General features: G+C 34.2%; 1 protein-coding gene and 1 long non-coding RNA gene across 4 annotated transcripts in view; one reads left to right on the plus strand and one right to left on the minus strand.

Annotated features, from left to right (window-relative positions):
• The window catches only part of aatka (apoptosis-associated tyrosine kinase a), a 154,684-nt gene that overhangs the window by 36,624 nt on the left and 103,226 nt on the right, over positions 1-14,834 (minus strand). For all 3 annotated transcript variants that reach the window (XM_001344016.10, XM_073945017.1, XM_068219437.2), the window contains exon 3: positions 7,881-8,022. In XM_001344016.10, the coding sequence (XP_001344052.6) occupies positions 7,881-8,022 (142 nt within the window). The remainder of the gene's footprint in view (positions 1-7,880; positions 8,023-14,834) is intronic.
• LOC141381289 (uncharacterized) lies at positions 643-3,897 on the plus strand. The gene is made up of 2 exons (XR_012401229.1): positions 643-1,964; positions 2,206-3,897. It is a non-coding gene; the product is annotated as an uncharacterized lncRNA (long non-coding RNA).

Here is a 14,834-nt window from a genome sequence, read left to right on the forward strand (position 1 = left end):
TTGTTGCAGAAATTTTACATGAGTGTAATTTGCGCATACTGTAATACCAATATAAAAAATAGATACCAAATTTAAAATAAGCCAAAAATAAATGTAAAAATGTAAGGTGACTCTCTATTGCTCAGTATTTTGAGCAACAGTATCAAGAACAATGACAATGATCACCTCATGTACAGATTATGTGCTTTCTTCAGTGTTAAATGCTACCACTGTGAGTTTGAACACCATAATTCATGACTATTATGTCCATGCTACTGAAATCATAATGTCTGGAACTAGAATCGTGTATAAATTACCAAGCTATATATATATATATATATATATATATATATATATATATATATATATATATATATATATATATATATATATATATATATATATATATATATATATATATATAGTATATATTTGTTTTTACAAAATGGTTTTGCAGCATCAAGCTCTCTAGCCAATGTCAGGCATATCTGTTGATTTCTTGAATTTATGTTAATCAGAATCCACTATTACAATGAAGAAATTGTTTTTCAATGCTGAGCTTTGCACGCTTGTGAATCCTCCCATTATGACAGTGTAGAAACATTGTAAATAATGTATTCATTGTGAGCAGGAGGGAGCCTCATTGATTGTAAAGGAATTTTTGTGAGACTGGGTGAATTATATTTTTTTTTTTTTTACTATTTAATGAGAACATTATTAACAACAAAATAAAACATTACATTTTAAGTAATTACAGTTAAAGTCAGAATTAATAACCCCCATAAATTACTTCAACACATTTCTAAACATAATAGTTTTAATAACTCATCTCTAATAACTAATTTATTTTATCTTTGCCATGATGACAGTAAATAATGTTTAACTTGATATTTTTTAAGACACTTCTTTACATCTTAAAATGACATTTAACTAGGTTAATTCGGTTAATAAGGCAGGTTAGGGTAATTGGGCAATTTATTGTATAACAATGGTTTATTCTGTAGACAAAGGAAATATATTTGGCTTAGAGGACTAATAATTCTGACCATAAAATGGTTCTTAAAAAATTAAAAACTGCTTTTAATCTAGCCGAAATAAAATAAAAAGACATATTTTAACGTATTTTAGACGTAAATGAAAAATTTCCTTGCACTGTTAAACAAAATTTGGGAAATATTTAAAAAAGAAAAAAAAATCAAAGGGGGGCTAATAATTCTGACTTCAACTGTATATATTATAGATTTTTTTTTTAATTAATAGGTTTAACCCTAGAGTATATATCATATTGCTTACAATCAAAACTGTTACATTATTTTGTATTTCAAACACATTTTAAACATACTTAAATACAAAAATAGTTTGTAAAACACACACGATCTATGCTAACCTAAAAAGTAAATATGCAGTAACTACATAATCACTACAACTAAAGAAAATGCTTTTTCATAGAAGTTTTTATACCAGCCAGTCAAACATTTGAGTGTGTTTGTGTTTTAATTTTATTTTCTGAAACACAAAACAAATCTAAAGCAGGAGACATCTGTCACAAGACAGAACACATGCCACTAAGCCCATTATAGACCTTTGCATTTAAACAGCAGAGTAGTGGAAAAATAATCTTTCCTAACATAATTTACCAATGTATTTTCATCACATCAGATGCACATTATGTACGTTTATCATTAAAACATTTATCCTATTTTTCTCCTAGTTTAAAAAGCCAATGACATTAGTGTCTTTGAATGTGAATTGTTAATAATTTTTTTAAAGGTCCAAGACCACATTCACTATTATGGAAATGGAATGCAATTTGTGTGTTTGCTGGTGATAAAAGGTAATACTTTGTTAAAACAGCATTAACTTTTGCTGAGTTCACACACTAATTGTCACTGGCATTAGTTTACTCAGAGAATGTTTTTCACTGCACACAAAATTTTCACTTGAGTTCATTAACGCGTTTGAGGCTAATTCAGTATATTTGTCAAGTGGTGCTCGCTGCAGAGCCATTTGAGGAGAGGTGAGCTCCAGAGAGGGGGAGCTTTAGCTTGAGCTCCACCTTTTTTGCACTTCTTCTACGAGTGATGTCACTGGGGGTAGGGTTAGGGGTGGGGTTGGTGTACGCATTAAAACAGCTTACAGGAGGAGGAGCGACAACTCATGCTCCCCCTCTCTGGAGCTCACCTCTCCTCAAATGGCTCTGCAGCGAGCACCCTCTCATATTTGTAGCCAACACACTGTGCATTAGGGTTATGCATTGTTTGTTTGTTTGTTTGTTTGTTTGTTTTTTTGACATATTGCAATTACAATTCAATTTGCGATTTTATTTTGTAGTTAAGCTTAAGCTCAGTAATCTATTGTAGCTTCTTACTGCTAAAATAAAGTGAGTTTTAGGAACCGAAAAGATATTTACTTACATATATTTGTTTTATAGAGCAAGCAGTTAACGCAAATAAAGTGACCTTAAGTTCAACTCAAATTAGGGAGAAAAAACGACAAAAAAAATATAATTATAAAAATACAGAACACTCTGCAAACAAACATAGCTGATAAGAGCCTTTTGGTAGCGTTTTGTTAAAAACAAACTGATAATTAAAATTTTGAGACACAGTTGCTATACACAAAATATCACTAGATTCAACGCACAGCTGTGGTACTCCAAAATGGCAAAAATATGTGTGAGAGATGGAAGTTTATATCTACTATCCAGTATTTGGATGAAGTTTTTATATCCCTCAATGTTCACTGCATTAAAAGGGGCCGTGACGTTAGCGAGGTTGTGAGTAAAGCCTGGTTTATATTTCTACATCGAGCGATCAGCGTGACCTACCGCACATAGCTTAGTGCTGCCATGCATTTATGCTTCTGTGTGCTGTTTCTGTTGCTCTGCATTAACACTTTCGAAACAGTAGTTTGCAGTGAGGTTTTTATGTTCCTCTGTGTCGATTTTCTTCACTGGTGTTTTTTTTAAAGGCTACCTTAATGGTAAGTGGCTCAAACTCCTTCATTTTGAGGCTGGAACTGGCAGACGTGCAACAACTTTAATTATAAGGTAAACACAAAACAACAGTCTCCATCCGGAGCTCCTTTATGGGACTCCACACTCGTAAACACTAACTCCATTGGGTTCACACGGCTCTCACTTCCGCCCACACCCGCGCTTTCTTCTTTGTTTGTTTATTATAGAGTGGAGGAACTATGACGTCAATTTGTATGCAAAAACCCGGAGGAGAGTTAGCATTTTAGCAGTTCCGGTTCCCTCGTCCCAAAGTCAATGGGTTTTTTGTATGGGATTTCAGTAAAATAGCCAAAATAAGGTTTGTGGCAAACACAAACTCAATATACATTCACGTTTTGTTCTACAACATGAAACACATCAGTTACAGCACACTCTTGAATTTTTAAATCGATTATGCTTCTTTAAAAAGACAGTTGCTATCAAGTTGCTAAATGGGACTACAGGCGGTGTCGGGGACATTATACGTCATCGAGGTGATCTGGTCTGGAGCGCAGCTCGCTTGTGTTTCATTTGGATTTGTCTGTGATTTAGGTATTTTCAAGAATAGTATTTTATAGTTTGCAGTATTATTCTAATTGGGAATTCAGATTGTGTGTAGATAATTCTTTCACTTGTAAAGGCTGTCAAGAGAGATTCATTTGTTGATCTTTTATTTTAATAAACAATATTATGAAGATACTGCTCACCAGTGCAGCCTGTCTCTGTCCTGCTCTCATTAATGCAAATGTGTGAATAAATGTGTAAAAATACATGTATGTTAACTGTCATTTTTATGTGATCGAGTGATTTTTCGTCTTTTTTTCTTCATCTGAACACATTTAACTGCATCATAACTGCAATATTTACACTCCTCCATAAAATGTATAGCAGATGTGACTGTATGGGCTGCTTTTCACTGTACTTCATGACAATAAAAGAAAATTGAATGTTCTTCTCGATCCATGATAGAACTTGCAGGCATTTGATAGACTAGTTCCTCATGCCTCATTTCTGTCGTCTGTTAAGGTAAGCAGGCTGTGTGCACTTATTTAAACATGTCTTATAATGTAGGCACATTTATACACACAGTTTTAAAACTTTTAGAACAACCGTAAAGCAAAACAGATGTATTTCCCACATAAAAACAATCTAAAAGACACATACATCTATGTGTTTTTTGCATATTTATTTGTTTATAATATATAGCGTGGATTATTATAACAATAAACAGAGAGATTAACTCTTTGTCATGGACATTATTTCTAAAAATAAGCTTGATAAGTTGTCTGTAGCAAGATGGGGCTGACGTCACAGACAAGCGCCCCGAGGTCAGTGTGGTCCGTTTATAGAATAATGTTAGCTTTTCAATTCTTGCATTTGTATTTAAGATCCTAAAGTGCTCAAAGTTGTATTTTCGTGTGAGGATTATCCGGCTGGACAAAATGTGTAAGTTTAATGAACTGTGTTTGAACACAGAGCTTATTATTTGCAATCTTCGAAAAGCCTATGGGAAAATATTATAGGGATTTTCACGAGGTAACCAGTTTTATGCTAGCAGCCGATTAGCCTACAAAGTGATGTCATAGTTCCTCCACTCTATTGTGGGCATTCCACATAGTTTGGTTGCACACTTCTCATTGGGCAGAACAAAAGTGTTTTTAATCAATTGGCTAGTAAGACAGTCATGCATTTTCTATGAGCGGGAAAAACTAAATAATATATATTTCATAACGCAGCCTCCTGCGATTAGCTGATCGCAACATTTCAAATTGCGATTGCAATTAAATTTTTATTAATTGCACAGTCCTACAGTCTATTCCACATCAATCGCACAGTGCTGTGACAATTTACCTTCTTGTTTTATTTTCAATGGCTTTGCATGGAATTTACTTCTATGTCGAGTGATCACCGTGACCCCTGGTGCCTTGCATGTAGCTGTGCGTTTATAATTCTGCGGGCTAAATGTGTTGCTTTGCATTAACACTTCCAAAACGCTAGCTGGCAGTGAGATTTTTATGTTCCTCTGTGTCAAGTTGCTTTGTGGATGTTTTTAATGCTACATACAGTACAAGTAGCTTAAACTTACTCATTCAGAGGCGTGAACCGACAAACATGCAACAACTTTAATCATAATGTAAACACGAAACAAAAATCGACATCTGACGTTCCTTCACTGCACTTAACACTTGTTTAACACTTACTCCATCAGGCTCGCTGTTTTGCCACGGCTCTCAGCCCCACCCACACTTGTCACCGCTACCAAGCTGACCAATGACAGAGCTTGCTCTGAGTAATCATGACGTAGTTAAATCTTTTTAAGACATACGCACAAAGTGTGTCAGCCACACCGAAGGAATTGTTTCTCAAATCCAAGAACGCAGAGAACGGACTTGTGTTCTTGTGGAGACCGGTCTTGCCAGGTGTCCTCAAAAGAATGAACTCAGGAGACCATGAGAACAAAGAACACATCCTCTGAGGAATGAGATGATGCGTTCTTTCTGATGGTCACATGACCTTCAAGTGTTTTTAAATGGAAAATGATTTAAAGACTACAGCATTCATACAACGAGTTATAGTTTTTCCCTTTTCAAAATATATACTTTGCATAAAAATATCATAAATATACTTTGCACAATTCAAATAAAACATATTTAATTAAGAATTTTAGCAAACAAACACATTTAATGTGTTTATTCCTTTATTAAGATGTCCATTCTAATGGTTATATTCAGCGTTTTATATAGGGAAACTCCTGAGGGAAATAAGTTATATCTCTGAACTTTAATAATAAATCTAAATAAAATGCTGCACTTCCCACCTCCAGTCTTCCTCCAGTCTTCTGGGACTTCCAGAGCGAGTTTGGTGCTCAAGTCTGCATCTCTGCGTCCTTAATATCAAGAAAACATCTGTGAAGTTTTACGAGTCCTTTGTTTTTGCGGTCTTGAGTATTGGAACTGAACTTTGGCAGCTGATGATGACGTTACACAAGAACACGAGGGCGCAAGACCGCTGAAGAACGCATATTGAGAAACAGCCCTTGTGACCACAGGAAGGCTGCGTGCACTTGACGGAGATATATAAATCATCCTTAAGTGACAGCAAATAAGAGTTACACAAATTAATCACATGGTGTGCCGTGTTGGGGCATCATTTCAAAGGGTCTCTAATTCACTACATTCACCAATGAAATTAGCCTAACACTGGCTGTTTCTCAATATGCGTTCTTGTCTATACTTGCGTTCTTTTGAAACATCCTCAACCGTTGCTAAAGTACTGTTACAATTCAAAGTTCACATCTTGCCAAGTACAGGTAAAATTCCTGGATGTGTACTTGCTCTGTCCCTTTTGCCAAAGATCCATTGAGAGGTGACTTGCAAGAACTTGCATATCGTATCCCAGAATGCATTACAGGCCAACTAGTGATAACTAATGGCAGAAGAGAAAACCCTCACGATTTTTAAATTACTCCTCTGCTGTTGCAAAATAAAGTTTTAAGTGTTTTTCAGGTGAGAATGTAGTTGTTGTAAACCTAAATCAGCAGTTTATTCTTTTATGATGTGCCTCAGCTTATGCGTACTCTGACCCCCAGCCTGTCAGCGGTAGCTTCGTCATCACCTCCCCTCCCGGGAGTAGCTTTAATCAGCCAGTCTATCTCAGATGTACCGCTGGATCTTATTTCTCCATTGTAGTTAAAACATGATATTTAATAGATCTTGTGCATATCTAACGGAAAGTTTTTGGTCTTTTAAATCTATTATTTGTTTTCAGGTGTATTATTTTGGCAGTGTTATTTTGTTACGTTTTATAATTGTCTTTGTTACGGTGTTGTACGCTGTTTGTTTTTGTTTACAAAATTGTCTAACGTTATCTTTATTTTTTATAAATAAACTTGTATTTTATATTTGAATAAGGTCTATTGTAGTTTATTAAATCTGATAGTCAAAAACACGAGTCTGTGTATAACACATTTTACTCCACATATATGGCTATTTACATTTATATTTTCTTAAATCAAAAATGTGTATTCACAACATTAATTTAATATGAATTATAAGGCCCTGTTTTGTATAATTAAATAATTTTATTGTTAATGTACAGTGAAATCGATGAATCCATGCTGAGGTTAGTGACATTATAATGTACAAAAGTTGTTCCATTTAAAGAGGTACCCGACTTGTGTGCTTGCGTCCCTGGGAGTTTGTTCTTTCAAGTCTGAACTTGGCAAGTCTTAACCACACACCACACTATGCCGAGATAGGATAAATGGTATAATTTCCATGTTAAAAGGAGTTTTTGTCCTAACCATCCACCATGGCAGCATGTCCAATTTTGAAATTACTTTCTATTTTCACAATGTAGCAGCAGAACAGCTCAATGACAGTGATCACCTCAGGTACTGATTATGGGCTATATTCTGTGTTAAATGCTAACAATGTGAGTTTGAACACCATTTTACATGACATTTATTGCCATAGTAATGAAAGCATCATCAGATAATTCACTTCAGATCTTGAAAATAAAATAACTAGCTAATGAAAGTCAGAACTTCTGACTCAAAGTGTGAACCAACAACATCAGTCAGTCAGTAGCTTATTAATAATGGTAACAAGGTTTAATATGTGTTCATTACATTTAAAACCTTTCCATTTTGTTGGCAGTGCAGAATGTAACTGAATGGCTAGTTCTAAAACGTTTTGTTGTGTTGCATCATGTTTGGTGTGGACAGCCAAATTGCTTGTCGCTGAAATCTTGTTGTGTCGGATTGTTAGGACACTGTGTAAGTCATGCTTTTAATGAAATGCAACACTCAAAAATGTAATATCTCATTACATGGAAAAGAGCGACCACTACATTCTTTAAAGTGTCTACTATTATTAGCTTTATAAGTAATATTGCAGACTCTTACATGATTTGCTGGGCTGTTTGGACACCGGCAATGAAACCTCTGTGAGGGGCAGGATATAGACCTCTGGGTCATTTTGAGAGGTGGGAGACGCTAAAGTGGAGAGATCAGCATGGCCCTCCTCACCCTCCGTATTTTCAAACTCCTGCAGGGAGAAAAGAAAACCAAAGACATAATTCAGACTCAGTGACAGTATTACTGCGGCACTATTACTTTTCACACGCTGGGAAATTAATATGGAATCCGAACTCTCTCTTTTGTCACAGTATGAGTGCGGATGAAAGTCTTGCATGTGGTATTTTTTCGTGTTATGAACGCTGGATGCCAGGTTTTTGGAAATTGAGCAATCATCTGCTTGGACTGAATAACTCACCCGGCTCCCACAGCTACTCATGTTGGCTCATTCTCACACATTCTGACTATTGCTGAGCATCTGGGTTTGGGGAAATAGTATTAAATCTGTGCCATAACCAGCGTGAATTCAATTCCTGTTGTTGTATTGAATCTGGGCTGGGGTTGTAATCTTTTATGCATGGGTTACTCATTTAGCTAGATTTGATTATTTATGATTTGATAAGATCTAGGTTTGTTCTTCATAACTCATCCAGGAGTTGATGTCATAGCAACCTATATGAACAATATTTATATAATTAAGTAGCATACAGTTAGATAATAAATTTGATTTGACTTTTCTTTAATGTTTGCTCTGCGTACGAAGATGAGTATAATATTCAGTGAGCTAACAGCATTTTCACCCTCTTTTAATCATGAAAATGAGCATCTTTTTATATATGGTTACGGGAATGCATGTCTTGGAACTATAGTTCTATAAATTCCTTTCCAATCTTCTCGAGCTGAATTGAATTTACAATCAGCTGCAGCCAATTTCATTTATCCCCGCTTTCGTCTTTTGTTTAAATCCATGTGTCCTTATTCAGTGGACCAACATATATTATCTCTTTCTGCGCCACCTTTCCTATTTTAAGAGGTACAACTTATCTTTTTTTGTGTTGTTACAATTGTCTTCAGTAGAAAATAGGATTTGCTGAAGAAGGAAAAAAAACAGCCTTTTCTCCAGATTTTATGCAGCAGATTGGATTTTTATTTTTCTTGTGTGCATTTTGTGGGACTTGTTTAATTCTGGTGCTTTAAAGGGGACCTATAATGCAATTTTTATAAGGGGTTTATACACAGTAGTGTGGCAACAGTCTGTGAATATAACTAGCTCCTAATGGTAAAAATTAAATGCTAGTATTTTTTTTTTTTTAATTCTGTTGCTTTAAAGGGGACCTATAATGCAATGTTTTATAAGGGGTTTATACACAGAAGTGTGCCAACAGTCTATGAATATAACTAGCTCCTAATGGTAAAAAATGAAATGAAAGTATTTTTTTTTAAATCACACTTGATAAAGACTGTCTGCAGAAACACTTTGATATTCTCCTATTTTACGTGTTATCAGAGGTGGAAATTCCTGCCAATTAGAGATGATCTCTCCCTCATTAGCATAAGATGTCAGTTTTGTTTTTGAACAGCAATACTCCCCCTGGCTGTAAATAAGTAAATAAGCCCATTAAGATACACTGCAGTAACAAAACCTGCACACTTTGTGGATAAAAAATAGCTTTTATGGTTGTACAGTTCAAATAATTGTGCTTTTTTTTTTTTTTTTTACACTGCTGTCATTAAAAGAAACAAATTAACCACATGACTCCTTGTGTCGATGTAAGTCAGAACAGCCACTATTTTAGAAATAGTTTAGAAACAAATCAATAAACAAAACAAATAAATAAATACATTACTGTTTCCTTAACCACAAAAGAAAAAAAAAGTAAAGAGTATAAGTATAGATGCCGAATGAAGGAGGCTCGTTGTTCATCCTCGTGCTGCAGACGGTTTGCTTATCTGTTTTCTCACTGGTGAAGCACATATAAAGTCTGCCATGTAAGTAACAAATGCGCCATGATGCGACACAGCTGACTCTTAAAGGGAATGGGAGATGAGACTGATTGGTTTAATACATGTTATGCTCAAAACACACCTATAAAGTCTTCTTTCCACTGTACATGACAAACGACAGACAGGAAGTCATTAATTTCCAATAGAGAGTAGTCTGGGAGCAGCATGGAGTTTCTATCATCTGAGTATGCAGAAAATTCGAATCTGATCTGAGTTGCTGATACTTTGAAATATTTGATCTCCTGCGATTTAGACCGTATGCAACCGGCCGACCAGATGTGATGTATTCCAGTGTTGTCCAAGCAGGTTTGTGTATGCGAGAAATATTAGTTTATTTGGTTATGTTTTGAATCAGAAAAAGTATACATATATATGTTGWTATATATATATATATATATATATATATATATATATATATATATATATATATATATATATATATATATATATAACATATCTATTGACAAATTTAGGTAATAAAGTAATAAAAATATATTGTTTTTTTATGTTGTCTCCACATTCCCTCCAATATTTTAAGCGGTCTATGAGTTTTTAGTATTAATTTATTCATTCAACCATGGTGAACGCACAGAGAATAATGACTCGTGCTTTTGCACTCCTTTATTTCGGACACTGCGAGAACAGCTTCTCTCCCATGGTGCACTTCAGAGCTGAAAATTCTGTGCCACTGCCATAAGGGGGCATTTTCCTACAGTCGTGTCCAAATGTTTTATGCAGTGAAAAGGCGGCTTAACAGATTAAAAAAATAAGCACAATCCTGTTAGACCCTGCGCCAGGGCTTAAGACACACCCTTAAGGCTTTTGCAACATGCTATTTAGACTTTGTGCCTAGATTGTTAAAATAGAGCTCAAAGAGTTAGAAAACATTATTTGTTGGGTTTTCTGAACTGCAAAAAACACATACACACTCTAGGGACATTAGAGACTTATTTAACATCTTGTAAAAAGGACCATAGTGGATCCCCTTTAATACAAAACAGTATGCAGTTGCTTAGAAGTTTTTTCTATAGTACTGTCAATGTAAAACAATCCCGACAGAGCAGCGCTCTGATTTGTCGAATGCAAGTAGAAGCCTTCCTAAAAGTTGACGTACAGCAGAATAATTTTTTAACTGATGATTTTAAAGTGGTTCAAATAAGTCAGTATTTAAGTAAAATATATTTACTTCGAGTTCATTTACAGCACATTCTTTTTTATTTTTCATTTTTCTTTTATTTGGAAATATGTATAAACTTATTACAACAATATAGATACAAATTTTGATTTTTTTAATATATATAAATGAAATAGTGTATATTAACAGTATACAATCTTAGGTATAAACATAGCAAATATTTAAAAAAATGAATATAATAAAGTATAGAATAATATCGAATATAAATACAGTTAAAGTCATAATTATTAGCTCCCATTTGATTTTTTTTTCTTTTTTAAATATTTCCCAAATGATGTTTGACAGAGCAAGGAAATTTCCACAGTATGTCTGATAATATTTTTTCTTCTAGAAAAAGTCTTATTTGTTTTATTTTGGCTAGAATAAAAGCAGTTTTGAATTTTTTTTTAACTATTTTTGGGACAAAATTATTAGCCCCTTTAAGCTATTTTTAACTTTTTTTTTTTTTTTGATTGTCTACAAAACAAACCATCGTTGTAGAATAACTTGCCTAATTACTCTAACCTGCCTAGTTCACCTTATTAACCTAGTTAAGCCTTTAAATGTCACTTTAAGCTGTATAGAAGTGTCTTGAAAAATATATTGAGTAAAATATTATTTATTGTCAACATGGCATAGATAAAATAAATCAGTAATTAGAAATATTTTTTTAAAACTATTATGCTTGGAAATGTACTGAAACAATCTTCCCTCCATTCAACAGAAATTGGGGAAAAAATAAACAGGGGCGCTAATAATTCAGGGGGGCTAATAATTCTGACTTCAACTGGATAATAATAATAAACATTAATTAACCAAAATATATTACGTGGAACGTTGCCTTCATCTGTTTTGTACATACACCAAATTTATAAATGTTCTAAATAAGACCCTATTTCTCTCTCAACTGCAGATCTCTTCTGAAGATCTTTACTTTCTAATGGGCTGTTTATATCCCACACAATAAATAAAGAACTGAAGAAAATGGATGCAATTTAATTTCAAACCACATGAGGGTGCAACGTAGCTCACTATATCAACAAAGTTCTGTCTAAATATTTCATGCTTTAATCTGTAATTCATGCATTATATGTGCATTACTAAAGTGCTAACATGACATATTTGAGGAGGAGGCGGCAGTTTACTCGGCAGCAGTGGATAAAAACTTTAATCTGAAGAGAGCCGCTGGTTCTACAGGATTTAGGTGAATGGTAGGAATGAAGATGCTTGAAAATGCTGATCAGCTCACAGCTGAACACTATGGCATTTACAAAAATACAGTTAGAAAAATAAAAATAAACATTTTGTTCAGTTTTTATCTACGATTAAACATGCATTTAGGTCATGATTTGTTAAAAAATAAAAATAAAAATCAGCAACACAATGGCTTTTAACACTGATAATAATACTTACTGGATTCTTTTATAGCCTCTGGACAGTCTTTATATTTAAATTTCCCCTAATCTTTTTTCTATCATATTTTTCAGATTTTCACCAATCCCAAATTTTGAACACTAGAGGATTTCCCATTTAGATTTTCTTTCAAATAACTGTTTTATCCCTCATTTTATTTACAGTATTTCTTCATTTTAGCTTTTTTATTGTCTTTTTATTAACTGTACAGTTCACAAAGTGTCAATTATTGTAATTCATAATGGTTTAAAACATAACATTGTATATAAAAGAGATATATACTGAAAAAATATTGAATTAAAAATCTGATGTAAATGTGCTCAATATTTTTTCAACCTAACCCAGACTCAAACTAACTTTGTCTCAAAATACTACAAATGTCAAAAATCACTTTGATAAATTGTTTAAACATTAAAGATTGGTGTTGGGTAGAACTGGCTCCCATCATGCAATCAAAACCCATAAATCAGAAACTATGAGAAATTAGATATTTGTTATTGTGTATTTAAAAAAGACAAAAAACTTACATCTGAAATCCCTTTAGAAACTTTTTTTACAAATTACATTTTCAGGTACCTAAAACTCTTGTCATGTACATGAATAAACCATAGAACATTAGCCATTTGCAGTTTAAAATGTGTAAATGCCCGGTTAGTTCATTCGTTTGTTTGTGTCATGTAAGGGATGCTGACAACAGGGTTGAGGATCCACATGCAGTTTATTATGGTCTGGCAGGCTATGGTCAACAGTCAAACAGATACATACAGGAAATCCAAAGTCATGGTCAAATTACAGGCGAACGTACCGTACAGCAACATAAACAAACCTAACAAAGCGAGGCTCAAACACAGCAAGACAAAGGAAATGTGTCGGTAATGAAGTGTGTTTGAGCTCTTTATAAAGTCCATGTAATCAGTTTATAACAATCCTCTGGCGTGTGTGTGTGTGTGTGTGTGTGTGTGTGTGTGTGTGTGTGTGTGTGTGTGTGTGTGTGTGTGTGTGTGTGTGTGTGTGTGTGTGTGTGTGTGTGTGTGTGTGTGTGTGTGTGTGTGTGTGTGTGTGTGCGTGCGTGCGTGTGTGTGTGTGTGTGTGTGTGTGTGTGTCTGTGTGTGTGTGTGTGTGTGTGTGTGTGTGTGTATACAAAGTGCATGATGGAATTTGTAGTTCATTAGGGACAGAATTGTAGTCCAGGTGAAGGTGTGTTTTTACCAACAAACTGCAGGCATTGGATCACTGGTGATCACAACAGGTTTGTTTGTTTTGCTTGTTTGTTTGCAGTTTGTTCATTTATCCAGGGCGTGTTTTCATATAAATCTATTGTGTTCACCTGTTCCTTGTTGTTTTGCCCATTAAATCCTATATGCACACATGTCCTACTTGCATAGACCAGTCTTCCGTTGGTTCTGGTATAAAATATGTGTATAGTGTTCTGCTTCACATTTCTGAGATCTAGTGGTTGTTCTGTTTAGTTTAACAAAGTCTTCTAATATCTTCAATGTACTTGCAAACCATGCATAATGAAAACAAACTCATCAGGCATAGTAGCAGTTCTGTCCTCTATACCAGCAGGTGGTAACAGTCAAAGATAGCCAGTCAATTGTCTATAAATTATACATGGACATTACAAATAGTTCACAAAAAAAAAGCAGCTTCTTGTTGAGGGCTCGTCTGATTTTGGCACTGGATTGAAGATCATTGTGGACCGCTGCCATACAGTTGGTCTCTTTCCAACAAAGGCACAATAAGAAGCCTGAACATCTTGATGAAAAGTACGCCAGTGCGAAGCAGCCAACTCATTTCAATTAGACTTCAGCAATTGCTGTATGTCAGTGCACTGCAGCTGCTTCACTCCATCAGCTGCGCATTGCACACAATCCCTAAAGAGGCTTTACCCCCATTTAATACCAACACCGCTGTCTGATACGCACGCATGCAAAATCTGGGTGAAGAGATGCCATTTGGTCCCTCATGGTACAATAAATGCCACTCGTTCCATGGAAAAGTCAATCTGTTAAATTTTCAGTGTAGAATTGTGCAGCATGAATTGTATATATCTGTTTAAATGTTGGTAGAACAGTAGTTGAGAGCACAGTACAGGTTAACAATAATGATATGAATTATTCAATTTTAAATGATAATAAATTTAATTAGTCCTAATTCATTAAAATTGAGGAGCAACCACAGTGTGCATACATTATATTGTATTATATTTGCACTACTGTATCAGAAATATTCAATTTCTTTCAGAAAATGTTTATATTATATTATATTGTATTATATTATATTATATTATATTATATTATATTATATTATATTATATTATATTATATTATATTATATTATTATTAGATGATTCCAAATTTGGTAAAATTTTACAATAGGGTTCCATTAGCTCGTTAAAGGGATGTTAG

This window comes from Danio rerio, chromosome 3 (assembly GCF_049306965.1).
Source record: "Danio rerio strain Tuebingen ecotype United States chromosome 3, GRCz12tu, whole genome shotgun sequence".
In the NCBI taxonomy this organism is placed as follows: Eukaryota; Metazoa; Chordata; class Actinopteri; order Cypriniformes; family Danionidae; genus Danio; species Danio rerio.